Source organism: Elephas maximus, chromosome 3 (assembly GCF_024166365.1).
Source record: "Elephas maximus indicus isolate mEleMax1 chromosome 3, mEleMax1 primary haplotype, whole genome shotgun sequence".
Classification (NCBI taxonomy): Eukaryota; Metazoa; Chordata; class Mammalia; order Proboscidea; family Elephantidae; genus Elephas; species Elephas maximus.
Window position 1 is genome coordinate 100704463 of NC_064821.1, and position 24196 is coordinate 100728658.

A 24196-nucleotide genomic window follows, 5' to 3' on the forward strand; every position below is an offset into this window, starting at 1 on the left:
AATTCTACCACCTTAACACGGGGCGATGTTAAAGTTTTGGTATCCTTTCTTCCTGATCCTGATTTTTTCTCATTCCTGTGTATTTACATATTTGTTATCATAGGATATGTAAAGGTGTGAGTTCTTTCCCCACCTTCTCCATTTATTATTATTCCACAGTCACGCTCCACTCAATTGTTTTCCCTCTTTTTATTGACCATTTTGAATATTTTCAGGGTTTTTTTTTCCTTTTTTTTGCATGCTCTCTGTAATATTTTTAAAGATGTACGAACACTTCATTTTGCTGGAAAGGAAAAGTTATGAATTCTAATGCCTCAGTAACTTTCCCCCTCGCTACTGGGTTTCCCTCCCCTTGCATGAAGTAATGGAGAGAAGCTTAAATTATAGACTATGCCATGTACCTCATGCTCCAATGACCTAACAATCTCATCGGGTCTATGGTAAATTAACTTTATTAATAAGAAACAATTTGTGGAAAAATTGAAAGAAGACGTCTAATCAATTTCTTGGACTACTTTTGTCAGAAATGAATAAATATCTGACTTTAGGTGATCATAACGAAAGAATTGGGACCAAACGTTAAAAAAAAAGTCATCATTCAGATGAACTGTCTTTACAGAGAGGCAGTCACAGGATTAATGTTAAAAGGGAAAAAAGATACTGTAGATGTATTTAAACATCCCTCTTTGCTACCTGAGAATGTCTATCCTTTCTCCCAGTCCATTAAAACCAGATTTTAGATCAGCCTTGATATAATATAGCATAAAAAGAACTTGAATTGCAGGGAAGAAATAACTATGATTTAAGTATATCTATGCTTCCAATTTCTTTATTTCCACGAAAATATCTGCCTTTAGTCTATCTCTAGGATTGTAGACATTATTAGAAGGCAGTATAGGATGATAGACCTGGAGCTTGGAGTGAAACAGATCTGAGGTTGCATCCTAGCTCTCTGACTTTCTAATTATAAAGTACTGAATAAATAACTTAATCCTCAGTTTCCTAATCTATAAAAAGGGTGATAATAAACACCACCTTAAAGCTACATTGTGGCTACTGAGTGAGATATTTGCTTTCTGTACACAGATATTCCACGAAAATATGCTGGTAATATTATTATATTGGAGGACAAAAATTATTGTATTTTTCAAAAATAAGCTTTCGAGGTTTGCAATTTGCAAAATTCTCTTTTTCTTACTGGCATAAGCATCAGGTTCTTATCTTTCGCACTTTCTTATAGAAAGCCTCTAGTAACTTAATACAGAACATGACCATGTTTCTTACGATCTCTTCAACATTGTGTGCAAAAAGCAGCAACAGCTCCTTCAATGCAATGTGAGCGTTAAAGCTTATTTACAACACCAGGCATTTTCTAATTTTGTTTGGACTCCTGGAATTCAATCTTCAAAATAAAGTTTTGAACAAGTGGAGTCTCGCTGGCAGAAGCAGGCACAAGTAACTTGCACTCATGGTTTTATCCACTTACCCTGAAGATTAAAATAATAAGGAAAAGTTTCTCGGCAGAGTACCACTTGGTGCTGAAGTTAGACTAAGGAGTGGAGCAAAGAGAGGATTCTGTGTGAGTCTATTTGCACATGGCAGTAGCCTTTACCTGATATGCAAGGATAAATAAAGAGCTCCTAATTATTTAGCTTTATTTCATATTAGGTTATGACATTGGATATGTAAATCAATGCAAAATATAGTATAACAGAATCTTGGAACTTTTTCTTTATATAAAAGTTAATGGAAGGTGATGTCATTCTATCCATCTCTCTTTTTCACCATCATTCTATCCATCTGCCATTCCCTTGGTCCATCACTTACTCAGTCACTAAAGAATGATCACTTGCAAGTCCATTATATGCTAGGTCCTAGGACAGATGATCCGTTCCCTCCTACAGTTTATAGTCTAATAGACATCTCTAAAAATACCTCATATGGCAATAAGACATGGGGAAAAATCTGACTGAGACACAGGCAATGTGGCTGAAAATCTTCATAAATATGCAGTCCTGAGCTCACAGCCTGGAGGAACTCTGTATTACCTTGTATTTTAGGGCAAATCATGAAACTCTCTGAGTCCTTGGTTTCTCGTCTGCAAAACGGTGATTAATATCTACTTCCTTCCATGATCATGGGACTAATTTGAGTCTAACAGATGTGAAAGTGCTGAGCAATGCCCATCACATTACCATATCCAAATACGAATTTCCAATCACCCTTTCTGAAAATAACCAGTTAACCAGTTGTCATTGAGTTGATTCCAACTCATGGTGACACCATGTGTGTCAGAGTAGAACTGTGGCCCATAGGATGGTCAACACATATTTTTGGAAGTAGAGAGCCAGGCCTTTCTTCTGAGGCACCTCTGAGTGGACTCAAACTACCACTCAGTTAGCAGCTGAGTGCACTAACTGTTTGCATCTCCCAGAGACTCTTCTGAATATACCTATGTAAGAAAACAGGACCCAACTCTGCAATTTGTGATTGCCTGATTTTGTCTTAAAACACTACTTTTTCTAGCATATCATCCAAATGGGTCAGAAGAGAAGTGGCAAGGTTTGGCTCCAAACCCTTTCATACTGTGCCTCCACCTGGCCAGCCTCTTTCACACAGATCTCTCCACAGATAAAAAATGAAATCCTAAGTCAGGCATTCAAGAACCTCTGCCTGGAGAAAATCAAGGCTCAATTTGTAGAGCAGGTTATGAGTCTATTAAACCTCGCCTTCTTTGGTCGTAGATAAAACTTCCATGTGAATCCTCAGTAAGGCAGTCTGGGGTTGTGGCTAAGAGGCTGTGCTATAGAGCAAGGTTGATGTGATCAAACCCTGGCTCTGCTGATCATCAGTTATATGGATTATTTAACCTGACTCTTTGAAGATAAGTGAAAGCCCACTAGCCACTTGCTTCATGGGGTGGTTGGGAGTCTAAAAATGGGAGAGTGGACACAAGTATAGGGCATAAGTCTTTGTCTATGGAAAGTGCTCAAGAAATAGAACCTATAGATGAAAAACTTTTTTTTTAAATTTTATTTTAAGGAGGAATACTTGAAAACATGAAAGAGAGAACCTCTAAGTGAATCCACTGTTCCTACCACTACTACCCTTGTAAGAGGCAGACCAAACAGTGGCCTTGTGTGTCCCCTGAAGTTCAATTAAAAAGGGATAATAAGAAGTTATGAAGTGGCTTAAGGGGAAGTCACCTGAATGGATCTAAAACTCCATAGTGCACAGACTTAAACTATTCCTTATCTTCATTATGGACGCCCTGGTGGTGTAGTGGTTAAGTGCTACGGCTGCTAACCAAAAGGTCGGTGGTTGGAATCTGCCAGGTGCTCCTTGGAAACTACGGGGCAGTTCTACTCTGTCCTATAGGGTTGCTACGAGTCGGAATTGACTCGACGGCAGTGGGTTTGGTTTGGTTTTGGTTTGATCTTCATTATTCTCCCACAACATTGCAATTTGGCAGACTGGAGCCTCTGGGCCCGCTTTCACCTGCCAAATACCGTTACAAAGAGCCTGCTTTGCTGTTTGTCAATCAGATCAAGTCGACGGGTCTTAATGACTTGGAGTGAAGCCATTCAGGAAAGAACACTGTAATTGCAAATATTTTAAAAATCACCCTTAAGAGATCCTGGAGTTGTCCTTGATTCCTCTTTTTCCTTCACATCTCGCTTCTCACAACTGATCCAGTAATTGCTGTTTTCCTCCAAAATATAACTTGAACCCATTATCTTTTTTAAATCTTCAGTTCTCCCACCTAGTCCATGCCTTTACTTAACTTCTCTCTGACTCAGTTTCCTCATCTATAAAGCTGGATAAGATCTCATAAGACCATCATAAATGGAGTCATACATGTAAACTACTTAGAACAGACACTATGTGGTGGTTGGCTGCTATTGTTATTGTTGTTGCAATGGCTTCCTAGACTGTCCTCCTGTTTCCCCATTGAATCTATTATCTGTACAGCAGCCAGAGTAATCTTTACAAAATAAAAGTCAGCTCATGTCACTTCCTGGCTTAAAACTCCCCAATGGCTTCCCATTTTGAGCAAAATCTAAATTCATCCCACGCCTCTCAAGCTTCTCCACGACCATTGCCCTAGCTCACTGTGTCTTAGCTATTCTTGCCTCCTTTCTGGTTCTTTAAACATGCCAAGGGAGGTCCTACCTTAAGATTTTGTACCCACTGTTCCCTCTCCTAGAATGTTCTTCTGGACTTCCCTATGATGGGGTCCTTACCTTTTAGGTCTCAACTCATATGCCAGCTCCTCAGAGAAGCCTTTCTTGACAATCCTAGCTAAAGTAACTTCCTGTATTCCACTTCCAGTTCCCAGTTACTATCCTAATATTCCTTTAAATTTTTTCTTTATAGCACTTAAAAAAAAATGTTGCTGTCAAGGTGATTCTGACTAATGGCATTTCTATGTGTATCAAAGTGTTCTCTATGGCTGATTTTTGGAAGTAGGTTGCTAGATTTTTCTTCCGAGTTGCCTCTGGGTGCACTTGAACCTTGAACCACCAGCCTTTCAATTAGCAGCTGAGCACCTTAACTGTTTGCTCCACCCAGGGACTCCTTAAAGCATTTACCACTATTCAAATAAGGACTGCAGATGCATTTTGTTTGACATAATACTTTTACTATTATTATTATTTTACTTTGAAAGTTTTACTTCCACAGCATCTACCACTTCTATTGACTAACAGAGACCAATCAACAAAGTCACATACTTTGTCCAACCCCAAAAGGCATTTGAGTTTCCCACTCTGCATGAGGTAGAATTATCACCATAAACACAAATACAAGAGCATATTCCAAAAGTATGAAAGAGGTCATTCAGAAGACTGAAAATAGGATTATGTTAGTTTTTAAAAAAATTATCATCAAAGTGAAAATACGAAATTAAAAAGTTCAGGAGGGAAAAACTTGTGAAATAAGAATCCATCCATAGATCTTCATCTGAGAAACACAGAATCTTCTCTACTCCTGAACTAAAAAGCTTCTTCCTTCCTTACATGTCTGAGTCAGAGATTCCCTGAGTCAGGACTACCGTCTGACACTTCTTAATGGAGGAAAAGCCGTATTTATAGCTAATGAATAAAACATCAACCAATTCTGCTAAGTACTGACAGGGACCATGTGCCGATTGCTGCCGTAGGATTAAACCTACTTTACTCATGCAAACAGGGACTGGTTAGTTGGGAGGGATGCCAGTTGGCTTGGATTGCATAATACAGTGATGACAAAGAAGAAGCTCCAAAGAGCCATCTCACTGTTAAGTATGAATCAGACATTAATATTTTAGAAATAACAAGAGATAGAGAGGCCAAGGGTTGAAGAAACTGAGATTCATGGAGCATCTTCTGTGTACTCCATGCTTTACATTATTTATCTTGTTTAGTCGTCACAATAATGCAATGAAGTCAATACTATCATTGTGCCCATTTTTCAGATATGGGTATCAAAGCTCTGAGCGGTTAAGTGACTTGCCCGAGGCCACTTGTAAGGGGTGGAGGAAGGATTTGAATCTATGCTAATCTGAACCCAGCGCCTGTACTTACTTCTTATACAATTCTGCTTCTTACATTTAATATACAATATGAAGAGATCCAGAAATTAAATGTAGCTATTGCAGGTATACTGAGTTCTTGACAAAATGATTAAAAAAGACAGCCATAGAAATACAGCTAAAACACAAAAGTTCTTTTTTGGGTAAATAATGGTTGAAAGCAATGAGAATTTTAGTTTCGAGGAGAATGTAGTCTTTTAGATGTTTTAAGAGCTGTCATGCAAAGAAGAGGTAGATGCAGTGTCTGCTGCACCAAAGAGTAGATCTTGGACAGATGGTCGGGAGTTTAGGATAGGAGGGTCATTTTTTTTTTTTTTTCACCCAGCTCAACTTAAAGAAGGACTTTCCAAGAATTTTATGAGTGTGTGTGTGTAAGAGATTTCTGTCTGCTTTGTATACTGCTGTATTCTCAATGTCTGTAACATACAGTGGATGGTCAACGGATATGTGTTGAATGAATAAAATCTACCCCAACAAAGAAAAAACACTGCAGTGTTCAGGTATTGAGCTCCCATCAATGGATTTTTAAGGAAACTAGGCTTCTAAGCGTAGATTCCTGTCCTTGGTGGGAGATTATATAATAGCTATGATTTGTTTGAGCACTTTTTAGACGCCAGGCACTGCACTAAGCACTTTAGAACCATAATTTCATTTAATACTTACCACAGTTGTATAAATTAAATTCTGTCGGTATCCCTATTTTACGAAAAGTAGAAACTGAGGTTTATAGAGGTTAAGGCATTTGTCCAAGGTTATGCAGGTGTTAAGTGGTAGAACTTGGATTCAAAACCCAGGCTTTCATTAACATTTGGCTATACACTGACTACATAAGATAATTTTCAAGCCCCCTTCCAATGATGAGATCCTATATATTCTATTACAAACTAATATCTGTATTAAAGATTAATACCACAAACACAGAAGATGTTCTCCTCAAAAAAGTGCCAGGTTCCATAGAAGCTGTAGCCAAGCCACTGGGCATCAAGGCATTCAATTGTTCAAACTAATTTTTATCTCTGACAAGAAAAAATATGAACTTCTTAGCATGACACTTAATGCTCTTTGGGATCTGGCCTCATCTCTCATTTTAAAAAGGCAAATACTCTTGGCATTTTATTTCCTCTTTATTTTACTTCCTAGCTTTCAATCTTGTTCTTTCTGTATGATGAATGTCCACCTACCCACCCACCCATCCATCCATCCATCCATCCATCCATCCATCCATCCATCCATCCATCCATCCATCCATCCATCCATCCATCCACCCATTTTTTGAATTTCAACTATAAGTCAGGAATGTGGTCATTTCCACGAACAATATCCTGCCCTAACCTAGCTGATAGCTTAATAAGAGGAACAAATGATTAAACCTATTTAAATCCTACCGATCATTTAGAATACATCTCAAGTTCTTTCATCTTCCATGAAGCTGCCCTGACCCTTCTGGTCCCTCTTCATCACTTTTGTCATTCTCTCTTAGAGCACTATGGCCATACCATAATTGATGCACAATGGGGCCTCATCTCAGTTGAGGATCAGGTTCTAAAGTCAGGCGCTGAAGGACAGTATAGTCAAAATTACCCTTGTAAGTCCCTGAAGAAAGTGACGCATTGGAGACTGCTGCCTACAAGTAGGCCCACCACAGCAAGCTTGTCCTCCATGGTAAAGCAGATTACTGTTTCTTTTCTTAAAGTACCTGATCAAGGAGTCAATTTGGTTTAGAGCCAAGTTGTAGCAAAAATACATATCTAGCAACTCTGCTGCAAAAGATCTCTTTAAAGTTTTAAAAAGCAAAGTTGTAGTTTGATTTCTAAGGTACAACTAACCCAAGCCACGGTCTTTTCAGTTGCCCTATATGCATGCAAAATCTGGACAATGAAAAAGGAAGACAGAAGAAGAACTGATCCATTTGAACTGGAGTGTTAGCTAAGAATATTGATTATACCATTTTACTGCTGGAAGAACAAACAAATCAGTCTCAGAAGAAATATAACCAGAATTCTCCTTAGAAGGGAGAAATGTGAGACTACTTTGGACACATCATCAGGAAAGACCAATTGCTAGTAAAGGACATCACGGTTAGTAAAGTGGAGGGTCAGCCAAGGCGAAGGAGGTCCTCAGTGACTGGATCGACACAGTGGCTGAACAATGAACTCAAACATGCCAACTATCATGAAGATGGCACAGAACCAGGTAATGTTTTGTTCTTTTATACATAAGGTCACCATGAATCAGAGCCAACTCGACAGCAGCTAATAACAAGTTAAACACTACAATCACAGCACACTCATACTCATACTGAGATGTTCACAGTATGTGGGGTATGAGGGAACTGAACCGAGACCAACCCAGAGCACAACAGAGTTCCATGGTCCCCTCCATTATACTCGTTGAGCAAATATTAGTGGAAATCATTGCCTGAGCCATCTAATTGTTCTCTCTTAACATAAACGCACATAAAATGCAACTCCACTGACCTACCTTGTGCTGTCATTTAACTCTTTCAAATGGATAAGTAAAGCAAGAGTTCCTTGAGGGCATGAATAGCACCCAGGACCACACAATCAGCTCCTTGGTGAACAAGATTGTCTGATCAATTCCTGGGTATATAAGATGTTCCATTATTTGGTTTCTATCGACCTCTACAATCCCATTTCATTCCACTCCTTTCTATACTCTAAAATTCCTAGGTTCCTTCAATACAACATATCACTTCATACCTCCTGCATCTGTCTACAGTGCCCCTTTGCAACTCATCCAGAAAATCTTCATCCTCAATACAGATTTCAGATGTTTCTTCTTCAGGGACAGATTTGAGAAAATGAAATAAGAATGGACTTAGCCCCCATTCTTCACCCCTTCCTGGATCCCTGCCCTGTGCCCTGGACATTTTCAATGTCCTCCCATTCTGACTCTGAGCTTGGCCACATGACTTGCTTTGATCAGTGGGATGTTAGCACACATCACAGAAGCAGAGGCTTGAAAAGTGCCCATGAGATTGGGCTTGTCTTGCTTGTCTTCTTTGACTGGTGGGAGAGCATCCCTGGGCTAGTTTGCTGGAGAATAAAAGACACGTACACCGAGTAAGTTGCCCCAGTCATCCCAGCCAAGGCAATACAGACTAGCTAACTTCAAGCTGACCCAGTCAAGTGTGCAGCCCCAGCCAATATCAGCAAAGCTGTCTAGATAAAACATAGCTGATGACAAACACATGAGCGCGCCCAGCTAAGTCCTGCCCAGATCAGTTGAACTCATAAGTGAATATTTGTAGTTGAGTGCCATTGAAGTTTTGTTGTGGTTTGCTATGTAGTATTACTGTACCAAAAGGTAATTGATGCATCATCTATAAAGATTTCCTTTACTTTCCCCCCAAAAGTGACCACCCCCTCATCTGTACAATCTCTGAATCTTGTACTTTCCTCTATTGCGAAACTTCACACACTCAAACATTTGTTGAATGAATAAGTAATATGACTTTTTTTTTTTTTTATGTTTGGTTCTCCTTCTAAGACTGATCTTCTTGGGAACAGGAACATCTTTGTGAGGGAGGCGAAGCAGTACAGTTTGGGTGTATCTGGGTTCGAATCATGGCTCTACAAATGGCACATAATCTGACAACAATTTCTTAATGTAAAATGAGGACAATAGTAGCAACTTGGCAGGCTTCTTGAGAAAACGAAATAAGGAAATCTGTATAAAGTAGCCAGCTCAATGCCTGACACCTGAAAGGCTCAATACATATTATTTGGTTGAATGAATTAAAGAATTGATATCCTCGCGGTAAAATTCTTAGAATGAGTACACCAAAAATATAAGGCCTTTTATTCCATGATCAATTCCTAACACCACACCAGCTGCCCAGAGTGTTCCTGAGCCTCTAATTCAATTTACGACTATGGAAGCTGATGTTTCAATTTACTGAACCCAACTGTATGATAAATAAAAGTCCCCCAGAGGACCATCTTTGCAACTTAATGTCAGCATGGTAGTTAAATGAGGTTTATTTAATCTTTCATTTAAAACAAAAGTTGCAGTTCATTGCTTACAAATCTGCTCTCCCTTCAGTCCTTCTGAGGAATAGATTCACAGCGTGTACTTACTGCCTGCTCTTGGGCAGGCTAAGTAGCCTCACTGGTGGGCTTCCACACAATTAAGAGGCATGTACTTACCTCTCTGCAGGCAGGTTGGTGTCTTCCCCAGCAGCTGCAAGAGCAAGAGGCAGAGTGAAAAAGATGCATTGGCAGCAGCTGGGTAAAGCGAGTTATGCTTGTGGGGTGCCCTGACCCAGAGACAAAGTGTAGAGTGGTGGCTTACCTGTACCACAAAGTCCCTTCCCCTTTCCCTTCTTTCCCAATAGGACTGTCCTGGGGACCTGCGCTGCAGCCCTCACACACTCGAAAAACAAACAAAAAACAAACCAAATGCTGTTGAGTCAATTCCAACTCATGGCGAGGTCACCATTGTCTAGATATATGTCAGAGTAGAGCTGCTCCATAGGGTTTTGAATAGCTGTAAACTTTCAGACTTGTGGCAATGTGATGTATGAAAACCATAGGGTTTCCTTGGCTGTAATCTTTACAGAACAAATCACGAAGCCTTTCTTCTGCAATGCTGCTGGGTGCGTTCAAACCGCCAACCTTCAGGTTAGTGGTCAAGCACAACCATTTATGCCACCAAGGGACTCCTTCACCTACACCACATGGTGTTTATTTTGGGTAAAATCTCTTGCTTTAGATTTTGACCTCTTTGAGGACCAGAACCTCAATGGAATTTGTATCTTAATCTCTTGTTTCCATCACAGGGCTGGCCTCAATGTGTGTTTGAATTTATGATAACAATAAAAATGAATGTTTATTAAGTACTTAAATGCAAAGAACTACTTAAACACTTTCCATGCATCATCTCATTCAATCCTCACAATAATCCTATAAGGTCAGTGGCATTATTATTATCACCTTTTTATAGATAAGAAAGATGATGCTCAGTGAAAACATAGCCAAACTTAAATAGCGAGTGGGAGAGTTGGTATTTACAAAGCCCATATGATTATGAATGACTTAGTGCTTTGTTCTATGTGACAACCTCCTTCTCTTTCAGAGAGGTGGTCTAAGCCCTGAATTATTTAATATTTATGAAAATCATACTTAGCCTTCTGTGATTTGGAGGTGGCCATATTACTGATGTATACTTACAAAGCTCTACTTCTCCATATAGAATTTTCTGTAAGATTTAAGACTACTTATAGCAGTGGTTCTCAAAGTGTGGTCCCTGGACTAGCATTATCAGCACCCTTAAGAACTTGCTACCAGTAACTAATTGCCTTCAAGTCAATTCTGACTCATGGTGATCCCATAAGTTTTAGAGAACTGTACTGTACAGGGCTGTGATCTCTCAGAAGTAGATCACCAAGCCTTTCTTCTGAGGTGCCTCTGGGTGGATCTGAACTTCCAACCTTTTGGCAAGTAGCCAAATGCTTAACCTTTTGTGCTACCAAGGGACTCCTGGGAACTTGCTAGAAAGGCAAATTCTCAGGCCCCTAATCCAGACCAACCGACTGAGAAGCTCTGGCAGTGAGGCCAGCAATCTGTATTTTAACAAGTCTTCTGGGTGATTCTGATGCATGCTAAAGTCTGAGAACAACTGAGTTATAGAAATTTAACCATGAGGTTGCCCAAAACAGTCAAATGGGCAATCAAAGGCTACAGTAGCTCTCTCGGTATACCACCTGCTGGCACTCGTGGCCACAGCAAAACAAATGTTAGCACAGCACTACATGTCACCTCAAAGTGTGTGTTGCCCTCATGTTTCATTAAGTAAACATAAACAAAGGTGTTGGAAATGTCAACAGGATCAGACTGTGGTGGGGGTGGTGAGGGGATGAGAAGGTGGTCCTTTAAATAACAGGAAAAACACAAAATGGCACAGAAAAATGGCCTCCAAGAATGGTTCAGGTCCTGAAAAGGACTGGTAGGGGTAAGTTTCCCTTCAATTACACCCTAAATGCAGATCACAGAGGCCTGAGAGGGCCCAGATAAGATCTCAGGTCAAGTGCACATTAACTTTCCTTTCTTTTCCCTCCCACCCCCCTTCTTCTGTACTGGCTGTGTTGACAACACAGGCTTTGCAGAAAACACAAAGGTTCACTGCCTCCCTGCTCACTGACTTTTCAGTTTTCTTCCCTTTGGGCAGATGCCCAGTGATCAAATGCATAGCTCTCAGGGGAAGCAGGCTGGCCCAGGAGTGATAAGGGGCCAATTCCCGCAGATTTGTCATTTCATGGGCAAGCTGCCGCAGCCTCTACGTGAGAATAAGCAGTGATGGATATCCAGCCCCATGAAAAAGCAGGAGCTGCACAGTCACCTGGAAGTCGATGCAGAGAGGGAGGTGACATGGAGGATGCAGGCACTCATGCTGTGACTCCCACCTGGCTGTGTGCAAGGCCCTGTGCAATTCCTTACCTTCCCTTTGCATCTCAGGAACAGCAGCTGCCTGCTTCTGGAAGGCCTGGAGGTTCACAACTGGGGGCTTTGGAGGCTTTGGGGGCGGAGGACCCAGGGACTTCACGGAAGGCAATGGCTTCGTTTTGGGAAGCTGGTGATGCCTGATGTCCTGCTGCTTTTCTGAGCAAAACAGTGAGACATGTAGGTTATTATTATTTCTATTTCATGAATTGTCAGGGGAAGTTGGCTGGTTTCCTTGCCTCAGGCTCACCCCCCTCTAATTTATTCTCCATCCAGCAGCCAGAGTGACCTGATGCAAACGCAGACGTGATCATGTCACCCACCCATGGCCCATTCACTCCACCTTCTAGTGTTTAAACACTGCACTGCCCAACCTAAGTTTCCAGTTTCCTTTCCCACCACATTACCGTCCTATACCCTAAAACTTATGCCCAAACATCTCTAACTCAAACCTCTGGCAGTGATCCAGACTAATTTGATTTTTAAGAAGCAGATATAATATCCAAGATTTTGTTCACGCCACTCCTGGTTCTGGAATGCTGTTCCCTCACTTCTCTCCTGGCAAACTTTGACTCAATCTTTAAGGCCCTGCTCCAGTGACACCTCCTCTAGGAAGTTTCTCTTAATTTCCACCAGAAATTAAGGCCAGAATTACCCACTCCCTCCTCTGTATTCCTGCAGTACATTGTTAATACTTTTACTCCAGTATTATGGCACATTAGAAGTGCTGGTATATGTTCAAAGTAAACATGGGCTCCTTGTGAGTGGGACTATTGACCTCCTCCCAGCACCAAGTACAGGGCCTACTTCAGAGGAGACCCACTCTGAATATTCACTGAAACGGTTCCTTAAGCACTTATGACATGCAAATAATATGGTGGCTATAAAGAGAAGAATTTATCTTTGATTTCCAAGGCTCAGTCTAAGGTGATTTTTGTGGCAAGTGGGCACCTGTGAATTCTGTATAATGGAATCTTCCAGAATAGTCTTTCTGCATGTTGTTGTTGTTAGGTGCTGTTCAGTCAGTTCCGACTGATGGTGACTCTATGTACAACAGAATGAAATACCGCCCGATTCTGCGCCATCTTCATGATTGTTGTTATGCTTGAGCCCACTGTTGCAGCCACTGTGTCAATCCATCTCATTGAGGGTCTTCATCTTTTTTGCTGACCTTCTACCAAGCATTATGTCCTTCTCCAGGGACTGACCCCTAGTAATACACCCAAAGTAAGTGAGATGAAGTCTTGCCATCCTTGCTTTTAAGGAGAAATCTGGCTGTACTTCTTTCAAGACGGATTTGTTAGTTCTTTTGGCAGTCCATGCTATATTCAGTATTCTTTGCCACACCAAAATTCAAACGCATCAATTCTTCTTCATCTTTCTTAGTCTTTGCCCAGCTTTCCCATGCATATGAGGTGATTGAAAACACCATGGCTTGGATCAGGAGCACCTTAGTCCTCAAGGTGACATCTTTTCTTTTTAACACTTTAAAGAAACCTTTTGCAGCAGATTTGCCCGATACAATGTGTCGTTTGATTTCTTGACTGCTGCTTCCATTGGAGTTGATAGTAGATCCAAGTAAAATGAAATCCTTGACAACTTCAGTCTCTTCATGGTTTGTCATGATGTTGCTTATTAGTCCAGTTGTGAGGAGTTTTGTTTTATGTTGAGGTGTAATCCATACTGAAGGCTGTAGTCTTTGATCTTCATCAGTAAGTGCTTCAAGTCCTCTTCATTTTCAGAAAGCAAGGTTGTGTCATCTGCATATCGTAGGTTGTTAATGAGTCTTCCTCCAATCCTGATGCCCCATTCTTCATCATATAGTCCAGCTTCTTGGATTATTTGCTCAGCATACAGATTGAATAGGTATGGTGAAAGGATACAACCCTGATGCATACTTTTCCCCTTGTTCTATTGGAACGACTCCCTCTTGGTCTATATACAGGTTCCTCATGAACACAATCAAGTGTTCTGGAATTCCCATTCTTCACAATGTTGTCCATAATTTGTTATGCTCCACAGAGTTGAATGCCTTTGCATAGTCAATAAAACACAGGCAAATATCTTTCTGGTACTGTTTGCTTTCAGCTGTGATCCATCTGACATCAACAATGGTATCCCTCATTCCATGTCCTCTTCTGAATCCAGCTTGAATTTCTGGCAGTTCCCTGTTGATGTACTGCTGCAACTGCTTTTGACTGATCTTCAGCAAAATTTTACTTGCGTGTGATAGTAATGACATTGTTTGATAATTTCTGTATTCATTTGGATCACCTTTCTTTGGAATAGACATAAATATGGTTCTCTTCCCAATATTATATATAAAAATCATACCTGCTTCTTACACTGGAAATAACATAAAAGTCATCTATAATTCAAGTGCCTTTGTTTTTGGTTTACATAATTTAATGGTTGGCTACATGGTCATCCATGTTAAACTAAAAAAGTGGGCTAGAGTTTCACAAGTAACTCTGTGTGGCTTCCTACAAGCTTGCTGTCCTCTATGACCTAGGAGGGGAGGAGAAGCTTCCTTCCTGTCCTATCAGCAGGGGACTCCATTCCCAGGCAGTCAGGGTCCCTCAAGCTCCTTACAATGTCAGGAATTCCAGTCTTTATATAATGAAGGGGAAGACATAGTGAAAATGAATTTCTACTTACTAATTGAGTTCCTGGAAACCCTGGTGGCATAGCGGTTAAGTGCTACGTCTGCTAACCAAAGGGTTGGCAGTTTGAATCTACCAGGTGCTCCTTGGAAACTCTGTGGGGCAGCTCTACTCTGTTTTATAGGCTTGCTATGAGTCGGAATCGACTCGACGGCACTGGGTTTTTTTTTTTAAATTGCGTTCCTAATTTTTATCAGGTACTGTGTTAAGCAGTTTACATAGATTATCTCATTTAACCCTCTCAACAGCTCTATGCATCAAAGAAACTTCTTTATTTCCTTCTATCTTTCTGTAATTCTTTCTCCCTTTTCTTTCTTTCATACTTTTCTTTTTTCTTATTCCTGCATCAAGAATCACTTTTCTACTATGTCACAGGCATTGTTCTAGGAGTTGGAGATAGAACTGAGAACAAAAACATATATAATCCAGACCTCAGAAAATTTCATTCTAATAGGAAGGGAGGGTCGCTATGAGTCAGAATCAACTCAATGGCAACTGATTTGGTTTTTAGGTTTTGGTAATAATCAAGTAAACGAATAAATAAATAAGATGAATACAGAGATTGATTAGTTCTCTTGGGAAATAAAAACAGGATGACATGAAAGAATGTGAAATGGTAAAGCAGTGCTCTTTAGGTAGAGAGGTTAGAGAAGGCTTATCTAGGAAAGTGTCAGTTGAACTTAGATCTAAATGCAGCCATACAAAGATCAAAGAAGAGTGTTACATGAAGAGGTAAGAGCTAGTGCAAAGGCATACATAATACATACAAAAATACATAACAATATACCAGGTAGGGATAAGAGCTATGAAGAAAATGAAAGCAATGCAAGAAGATAGAGAGCGATGGGGATAGTGCAGCTATTTTAGGTTCGCTTAGAGCAGATGACACTTGAGCAAAAACCTTGATGAAATGAGGGGCTCAGATATACACAGACCTGGAGGAAGGGTGTTGCAGCAGAGGGATTGGCAAGGGCAAAGGCCCAGGGGATGGAGTCAGCTTGGCATATCTGAGGAACAGAAAGAAGGCCAATATGGTGAAAGTGGAGAGAATAAGAGAGGTAGGCAAAGACCAAATCACCTGAGCTACTGTAAGATGGCTGGAGTTGACTTTGAACAGGGGAGTAATGCAATCTGATTTACATTTTAGAAAGATCACTCTGTCTGCTAGAAGGAGAATAGACTATTAGGGGATAAGAGTGGAAGAAGGGAGAACAGCTAAAGGGCTGTTGCTGAGGTCCAGGTGAGAGATGACAACGGCTTGAACAAGAACAGAGGGCAGAGAAGGACAGAAGCAAAGAGATTCAGAACATATTTTGGTGGTAGAATCAGGAGCTGACAGATTGCATACAAATAATGAAGGGGAGGAAGAAATAGAGCAAGACTTCTAGGTATTTGACCTCAGCAACTAGGAGAATGATTGCGTCATTTACCAAGACTGGAAAGACTGAAGAATGATCAGATTTACATGAGGAGTTATGTAGATTACCTGAGTTAATGTATCTTATAAGAAGTAGAGCTAAGATTCAAATCCAAATTTGCCTTCCCCTCACTACAAAGTCCATGCTCTGTTTATTCTCCAAAGCTATCTCCAATATAATACCACGAGATTAAATACTTTCTCCAAACCTGGAATTACAATTTAGCAGATGGGCTTAGAATATCTGTACTGGAGTCTGGAGCAAACATTGCTCAGGCCACATATGTAATCACCCTAAGTCAATGGACTTTAAATTAGAAAAACACAGTGAGCCCTCTACCAGTCCCAGGGGGATTACATTTCTTACCTGTGACCTGGCTGGCAAGCTCACACTCATAGATAGGTGGGGAGGTGCTCAGTGCTGGTTTCCTCTCGGGACCAGAGTTTTCTGGGCTCTTTCTGTTATGTTGTGAAAGCAGAAAAGAGGAATCTTCAGAAGAGGCAAGTGATTTTTTTTGAGCCATCAAATGCCTCTGGGAAGGAAAGGTCTGGGCTTCATTTGTTTCCAGCTTTTTCCTTGGCTTCTCTGGGAAACACCCCATGCTTTTTTGCTCTTCCAGGTGGAGTGCTCTACCTCCACGATTAGCAAGGAGGATGGCTGGTGATGTCTCACTTTTCTGAGATGAAAACTTCTCCCAGTTCCAAAGCTTGTCTCTGAAGTTATAGGTCATCTTTACTTTTTCCTTATCAGTTACCTCATCATTTGACTGATGGATTTCTGACAGCAAAGAGGCCTTCTGTAAATTTACGGCAGACCCAGCAGACCCTTTCAGAGGTGTTGGGGAATTAGAACATTTCTGAACTTTGCTGTTCTGGGCCAACTCCATTTTCTGAGGTGTAAGAGGCTGGGGTTCATTACTGGAACAATATGGTGAGGGCTGATTCTGGTTGGACAAGAGGGTCTTTCCAGTGGCCAAAACCTGGGTTGACTGTGCGCTTGTGATATCATCCTTTTGAGGCATGCCTGCTGGGAACTTAATAGGTCCTGGAAGAACTGGAGCATCAAGCATGTTTTGAAATTTGGCTCGAAGTTCCTTGAAGTTTCTTACTCCTTCCTAAGGCATAAAATAAAACAAAAGTGTTTCATTATTCCAGGAAATAGCCAGCATGAATAGCTGACTTCAGTGCACATGTTAAGGGACTTGAAGTACCAGGGTAACACGATCACTTATGTATTGGGCAATACTAGCCAGTAACACTCTCGCCTATGCGAGATGGAATGAAAACAATCATCTCTCCTTTTAAACACTACAAACAGGTTTAATTTTATCACAACATAGAACATTTATAAAGGAGATAGTATTAACAATCGCTGATAAACTCCTCGATACAACCTCTTGATGGCTCCCCATGATCAATAAAAATAAATTCCGAGCCCTTAGTATGGCATTCAAGATCCTTAAAAATGTGGTCCCAGCCTAAAGTACTAGCTCAAAAGATGGTGGAATTGTGATCTCCAACCACAGCCCAATATCAAAGCAAGAAAATCTAAACTTGTTGCTGTTGAGTCAATTCCGACTCATGATGACCTCATGTATTACAGTGTAGAATTGAGCTCCACAGCGTTTTCTTAGCTGTAATCTTTTTTTTTTAAATAATTTTTTATCGTGCTTTGAGTGAAAGTTTACAAATCAAGTCAGTCTTTTACACAAAAACCCATATAAATCTTGCTACACACTCCCAATTACTCTCCCCCTAATGAGACAGCCTGCTCTCTCCCTCTATTCTCTCTTTTCGTGTCCTTTTCACCAGCTTCTAAACCCCTTCCATCCTCTCATCTCTCCTCCAGGCAGGAGATGCCAACATAGTCTCAAGTGTCCACCTGATCCAAGTGCTCACTCCTCACCAGCATCCCTCTCCAACCCATTGTCCAGTCCAATCCATGTCTGAAGGGTTGGCTTCAGGAATCGTTCCTGTCCTGGGCCAACAGAAGGTCTGGGAGCTGTGACCACCGGGGTCCTTCTAGTCTCAGTTAGACCATTAAGTCTGGTCTTATGAGAATTTGGGGTCTGCATCCCGCTGCTCTCCTGCTCCCTCAGGCATTCTCTGTTGTGTTCCCTGTCAGGGCAGTCATCGGTTGTAGCTGGGCACCATCTAGATCTTCTGGTCTCAGGATGATGTAGTCGCTGGTTCATGTGGCCCTTTCTGTCTCTTGGGCTCATAATCACCTTGTGTCCTTGGTGTTCTTCATTCTCCTTTGATCCAGGTGGGCTGAGACCAATTGATGCATCTTATATGGCTGCTTGCTAGCGTTTAAGACCCCAGATGCCACTCTTCAAAGTGGGATGCAGAATGTCTTCTTAATAGATTTTATTATGCCAATTGACTTAGATGTCCCCTGAAACCATGGTCCCCAGACCCCTGCCCCTGCTATGCTGGCTTTCGAAGCATTCAGTTTATTCAGGAAACTTCTTTGCTTTTGGTTTAGTCCAATTGTGCTGACCTCCCCTGTATTGTGTGCTGTCTTTCCCTTGACCTAAAGTAGTTCTTATCTACTATCTAATTAGTGAATACCCCTCTCCCACCCTCCATGCCTCCCTCCCTGTAACCACAAAAGAATGTTTTCTTCTCAGTTTAAACTAGTTCTCAAGTTCTTATAATAGTGGTCTTATAGAATATTTGTCCTTTTGCAACTGACTAATTTCAGTCAGCATAATGCCTTCCAGGTTCCTCCACGTTATGAAATGTTTCACAGATTCCTCACTGTTCTTTATCGATGCGTAGTATTCCATTGTGTGAATATACCATAATTTATTTATCCATTCATCTGTTGATGGGCACCATGGTTGCTTCCATCTTTTTGCTATTGTAAACAGTGCTGCAAAAAACATGGGTGTGCATATATGTTTGTGTAAAGGCTGTTATTTCTCTAGGATATATTCCAAGGAGTGGGATTGCTGGATCTTTTTTTTTTTTTAATGCTAGTTCTATTTCTAGCTTTTTAAGGAAGTGCCAAATCGATTTCCAAAGTGGTTGTACCATTTGACATTCCCACCAGCAGTGTAGAAGTGTTCCAATCTCTCCACAGCCTCTCCAACATTTACTATTTTGTGTTTTTTGGATTAATGCCAGCCTTGTTGGAGTGAGATGAAATCTCATTGTAGTTTTGATCTGCATTTCGCTAATGGATAATGATCGTGAATATTTCCTCATATATCTGTTAGCTACCTGAATGTCTTCTTTAGTGAAGTGTCTATTCATATCTTTTGCCCACTTTTTAATTGGGTTATTTGTCTTTTTGCAGTTGAGTTTTTGCAGTATCACGTAGATTTTAGAGATCAGGCACTGATCAGAAATGTCATAGCTAAAAACTTTTTCCCAGTCTGTAGGTAGTCTTTTTACTCCTTTGGTGAAGTCTTTGGATGAGCATAAGTGTTTGATTTTTAGGGGCTCCCAGTTATCTAGTTTTTCTTCTACGTCCTTTATAATGTTTTCTATACTGCTTATGCCATGTATTAGGGCTCCTAACGTTGTCCCTGTTTTTTCTTCCATGATCTTTAATGTTTTAGATTTTATATTTAGGTCTTTGATCCATTTATGAGTTAGTTTTTGTGCATGGAGTGAGGTATGGGTCTTGTTTCATTTTTTTGCAGCTGGATATCCAGTTACGCCAGCACCATTTGTTAAAAAGACTGTCTTTTCCTCCATTTAACTGTTTTGGGGCCTTTGTCAAATATCAACTGCTCATCTGTGGATGGATTTTTGTCTGGATTCTCAACTCTGTTCCATTGGTCCATGTATCTGTTGTTGTACCAGTACCAGGATGTTTTGACTAGTGTGGCGGTATAATAGGTTCTAAAGTCAAGTAAAGTAAGGCCTCCCACTTTATTCTTCTTTTTCAGTAATGCCTTATTTATCTGGGGCCTCTTTCCCTTCCATATGAAATTGGTGATTTGTTTCTCCATCTCGTTAAAGAATGTCCTTGGGATTTGGATCGGAATTGTGTTATATGTATAGATCGCTTTTGGTAGAATAGACATTTTATAATGTTAAGTCTTCCTATCCAGGAGCAAGGTATGTTCTTCCATTTATGTAAGTCTCTTTTGGTTTCTTGCAGAAGTGTACTGTAGTTTTCTTTGTATAAGTCTTTTACATCTCTGGTAAAATTTATTCCAAAGTATTTTATCTTCTTGGGGGCTACTGTAAATGGCATTGATTTGGTGGTTTCCTCTTTGATGTTCTTTTCGTTGGTGTAGAGGAATCCAACTGATTTTTGTACGTTTATCTTGTATCCCGATACTCTGCTGAACTCTTCTATTAGTTTCAGTAGTTTTCTTGAGGATTCTTTAGGGTTTTCTGTGTATAAGATCACGTCGTCTGCAAATAGAGATACTTTGACTTCTTCCTTGCCAATCCGGAGGCCCTTTATTTCTTTATCTAGCCTAATTGCTCTGGCTAGCACTTCCAGCACAATGTTGAATAAGAGTGGTGATAAAGGGCATCCTTGTCTGGTTCCTGATCTCAATGGGAATGTTTTCAGGCTCTCTCCATTTTGGGTGATGTTGGCTGTTGGCTTTGTGTAAATGCCCTTTATTATGTTGAGAGATTTTCCTTCTATTCCCATTTTGCTGAGAGTTTTCATCATGAACCAGTGTTGAACTTTGTCAAATGCCTTTTCTGCATCAGTGGATAAAATCCTGTGATTCTTGTGTTTTGTTTTATTTATGTGGTGGATTACATGAATTGTTTTTCTAATGTTGAACCATCCCTGCATACCTGGTATGAATCCCACTTGGTCATGGTGAATTATTTTTTTGATATGTTGTTGAATTCTCTTGGCTAGAATTTTGTTGAGGATTTTTGCATCTACGTTCATGAGGGATATAGGTGTGTCATTTTCTTTTCTTGTGGTGTCTTTACCTGGTTTTGGTATCAGGGATATGGTGGCTTCATAGAATGAGTTTGGTAGTATTCCATCCTTCTCTATGCTCTGAAATACCTTTGGTAGTAGTGGTGTTAACTCTACTCTGAAAGTTTGGTAGAACTCTGCAGTGAAGCTGTCTGGACCAGGGCTTTTTTTTGTTGGGAGTTTTTTGATTACCTTTTCAATCTCTTCTTTTGTTATGGTCTATTTAGTTGCTCTACCGCTGTTTGTGTTAGTTTAGGTAGGTAGTGTTTTTCTAGGAATTAATCCATTTCTTCTAGGTTTTCAAATTTGTTTGAGTATAGTTTTTCATAGTAATCTGATATGATTCTTTTAATTTCAGTTGGGTCTGTTGTAATATCGCCCATCTCATTTCTTATTCAGGTTATTTGCTTCCTCTCCTGTTTTTCTTTTGTCAGTTTGGCCAATGGTTTATCAATTTTGTTCAGTTTTTCAGAAAAACAGCTTTTGGTCTTGTTAATTCTTTCAATTGTTTTTCTGTTTTCTATTTCATTTAGTACAGCTCTAATTTTTATTATTTGTTTTCTTCTGCTGCCTGTGGGTTTCTTTTGTTGCTCTCTATTTGTTCAAGTTGTAGGGATAGTTCTTTGATTTTGGCCCTTTCTTCTTTTTGGATGTGTGCATTTATTGATATAAATTGGCCTCTGAGCACCACTTTTGCTGTGTCCCAAAGGTTCTGATATAAAGTGTTTTCATTCTCATTGGATTCTATCAATTTCTTAATTCCATCCTTAATGTCTTCTATAATCCAGTCTTTTTTGAGCAGGGTATTGTTCAGTTTCCAAGTGTTTGATTTCTTTTCCCTGCTTTTCCTGTTATTGATTTCTACTTTTATTGCCTTATGTTCAGAGAAGATGCTTTGTAATATTTCAATGTTTTGGATTCTGCTAAGGCTTGCTTTATGACCTAATATGTAATCTATTCTAGTGAACGTTCCATGCGTACTAGAAAAGAAAGTATAGTTAGTTGTTGCTGGGTAGAGTGTTCTGTACATGTCTACGAGGTCAAGTTGGTTGATTGTGGCATTTATATCTTCCGTGTCTTTATTGAGCTTCTTTCTGGATGTCCTGTCCTTTCACCAAAAGTGGTGTGTTGAAGTCTCCTACTATTATTATGGAGCTGTCTATCTCACTTTTCAATGCTGATGGAGTTTGTTTTATGTATCTTGCAGCCCTGTCATTGGGTGCATAAATATTTAATATGGTTATATCTTCTTGGTGTATTGTCCCTTTAATGATTACATAGTGTCCTTCCTTATCCTTTCTGATGGATTTAACCTTAAAGTCTATTTTGTCAGAAATTAATATTGCCACTCCTGCTCTTTTTTGATTGTTGTTTGCTTGATATATTTTTTTCCATCCTTTGAGTTTTAGTTTGTTTGTGTCTCTAAGTCTAAGGTGTGTCTCTTGTAGGGAGCATATAGATGGATCTTTTTTAAAAATGCATTCTGCCACTCTCTGTCTCTTTATTGGTGCATTTAGTCCATTTACATTCAGGGTAATTATGGATAGGTATGAATTTAGTGCTATCATTTTGATGTGTTTTTTGTGTGTTGACAGCTTCTTTTTCCCACTTGATTTTATGTGCTGAGTAGATTTTCTTTATATATTGTCTTTTCCTCATATTTGTTGTTGTTGATTTTGTTTCTGCTGAGTCTGTATTTTTCCCTTGTATTTTATTTTGATGAGTAGGATAGTTTGTCTCCTTTGTGGTTACCTTATTATTTACCCCTATTTTTCTAAATTTAAAACTAACTTTTATTTCTTTGTTTCACCGTATGTTCCTCTCCATATGGAAGGTGTATGATTACATTTCTTAGTCCCTCTTTATTATTTTAATGTTGTCTTCTTTTATATAATAACATTGCCATTACCCTGTGTTGGGCTTTTTTTTTTTTAATCTTGCTTTGTTTTATTTTGTTTTTTTTGGATTTCCCTTTCTGGGTTGACTTCTGGTTGCTCTGCCCACTGTTCTAGTCTTGGGTCGATACCTGATATTATTGATTTTCTAACCAAAGAACTCCCTTTAGTATTTCTTGTAGTTTTGGTTTGGTTTTTACGAATTCCCTCAACTTGTGTTTATCTGGAAATGTCTTAATTTCACCTTCATATTTAAGAGACAGTTTTGATGGATATATGATTCTTGGCAGGCAATTTTTTTCCTTCAATTTTTTAAATATGTCATCCCATTGCCTTCTTGCCTGCATGGTTTCTGCCGAGTAGTCCGAGCTTATTCTTATTGGCTGTCCCTTGTAGGTAACTTTTCTTTTATCCCTCGCTGCTCTTATAATTGTCTCTTTATCTTTGGTTTTGGCAAGCTTGATTATAATATGTCTTGGTGACTTTCTTTTAAGATCTACCTTATGTAGAGTTCGATGAGCATCTTGGATAGGTATCTTCTCATCTTTCACAATATCAGGGAAGTTTTCTGCCAATAAATCCTCAACAATTTTCTCTGTATTTTCTGTTATCCCTCCCTGTTCTGGTACTTCAGTTACTCATAGGTTATTTCTCTTGATAGAGTCCCACATGATTCTTAAGGTTTCTTCATTTTTTAAAATTCTTTTATCTGATTTTTCTTCAAATACATTAGTGCCAAGTGATTTATCTTCGAGTTCAGAAATTCTAGCTTCTACTTGCTCAATTCTGTTCCTCTGACTTTCTATAGAGTTATCTAATTCTGTAATTTTATTGTTAATCTTCTGAATTTCTGATTGCTGTCTATGGATTTTTCCAGCTTATTAAATGTTTCATTATGTTCCTGAATAATATTTCTGATTTCTTCAGTTGCTTTATCTGTGTGTTCCTTGGCTTGTTCTGCGTATTGCCTCATTTCCTTCCTGATGTCTTGAAGGGTTCTGTATATTAAACTTTTGTATTCTGCATCTGGTAATTCCAGGAATGCACTTTCATCTAGAAGATCCCTGGATTCTTTGTTTTGAGAGCCTGTTGAGGTGATCATGGCCTGTTTATTTATGTGAATTGATATTGACTGTTGTCTCCGAGCCATCTATAAGTTATTGTATTAGTTTATGCTTGCTTACTGTGTCATAGCTGCTTGCTTTGTTTTGTATTGGTATACCCCTATGGGTTGCTTGAGTAAGCCAGCTTGATTATTTTCACCTTTGGAGCTCTGGTG

General features: G+C 39.7%; 1 protein-coding gene across 1 annotated transcript in view; it reads right to left on the reverse strand.

Annotated features, from left to right (window-relative positions):
* FYB2 (FYN binding protein 2) overlaps positions 1 to 24196 on the reverse strand; it is a 160162-nt gene that overhangs the window by 94994 nt on the left and 40972 nt on the right. The window contains exons 2-4 of the mRNA XM_049879373.1: positions 16481 to 17228; positions 12031 to 12192; positions 9742 to 9775 (exon numbers count right to left, since the gene is read on the reverse strand). Coding sequence (XP_049735330.1) covers positions 9742 to 9775; positions 12031 to 12192; positions 16481 to 17228 — 944 coding nt within the window. The remainder of the gene's footprint in view (positions 1 to 9741; positions 9776 to 12030; positions 12193 to 16480; positions 17229 to 24196) is intronic.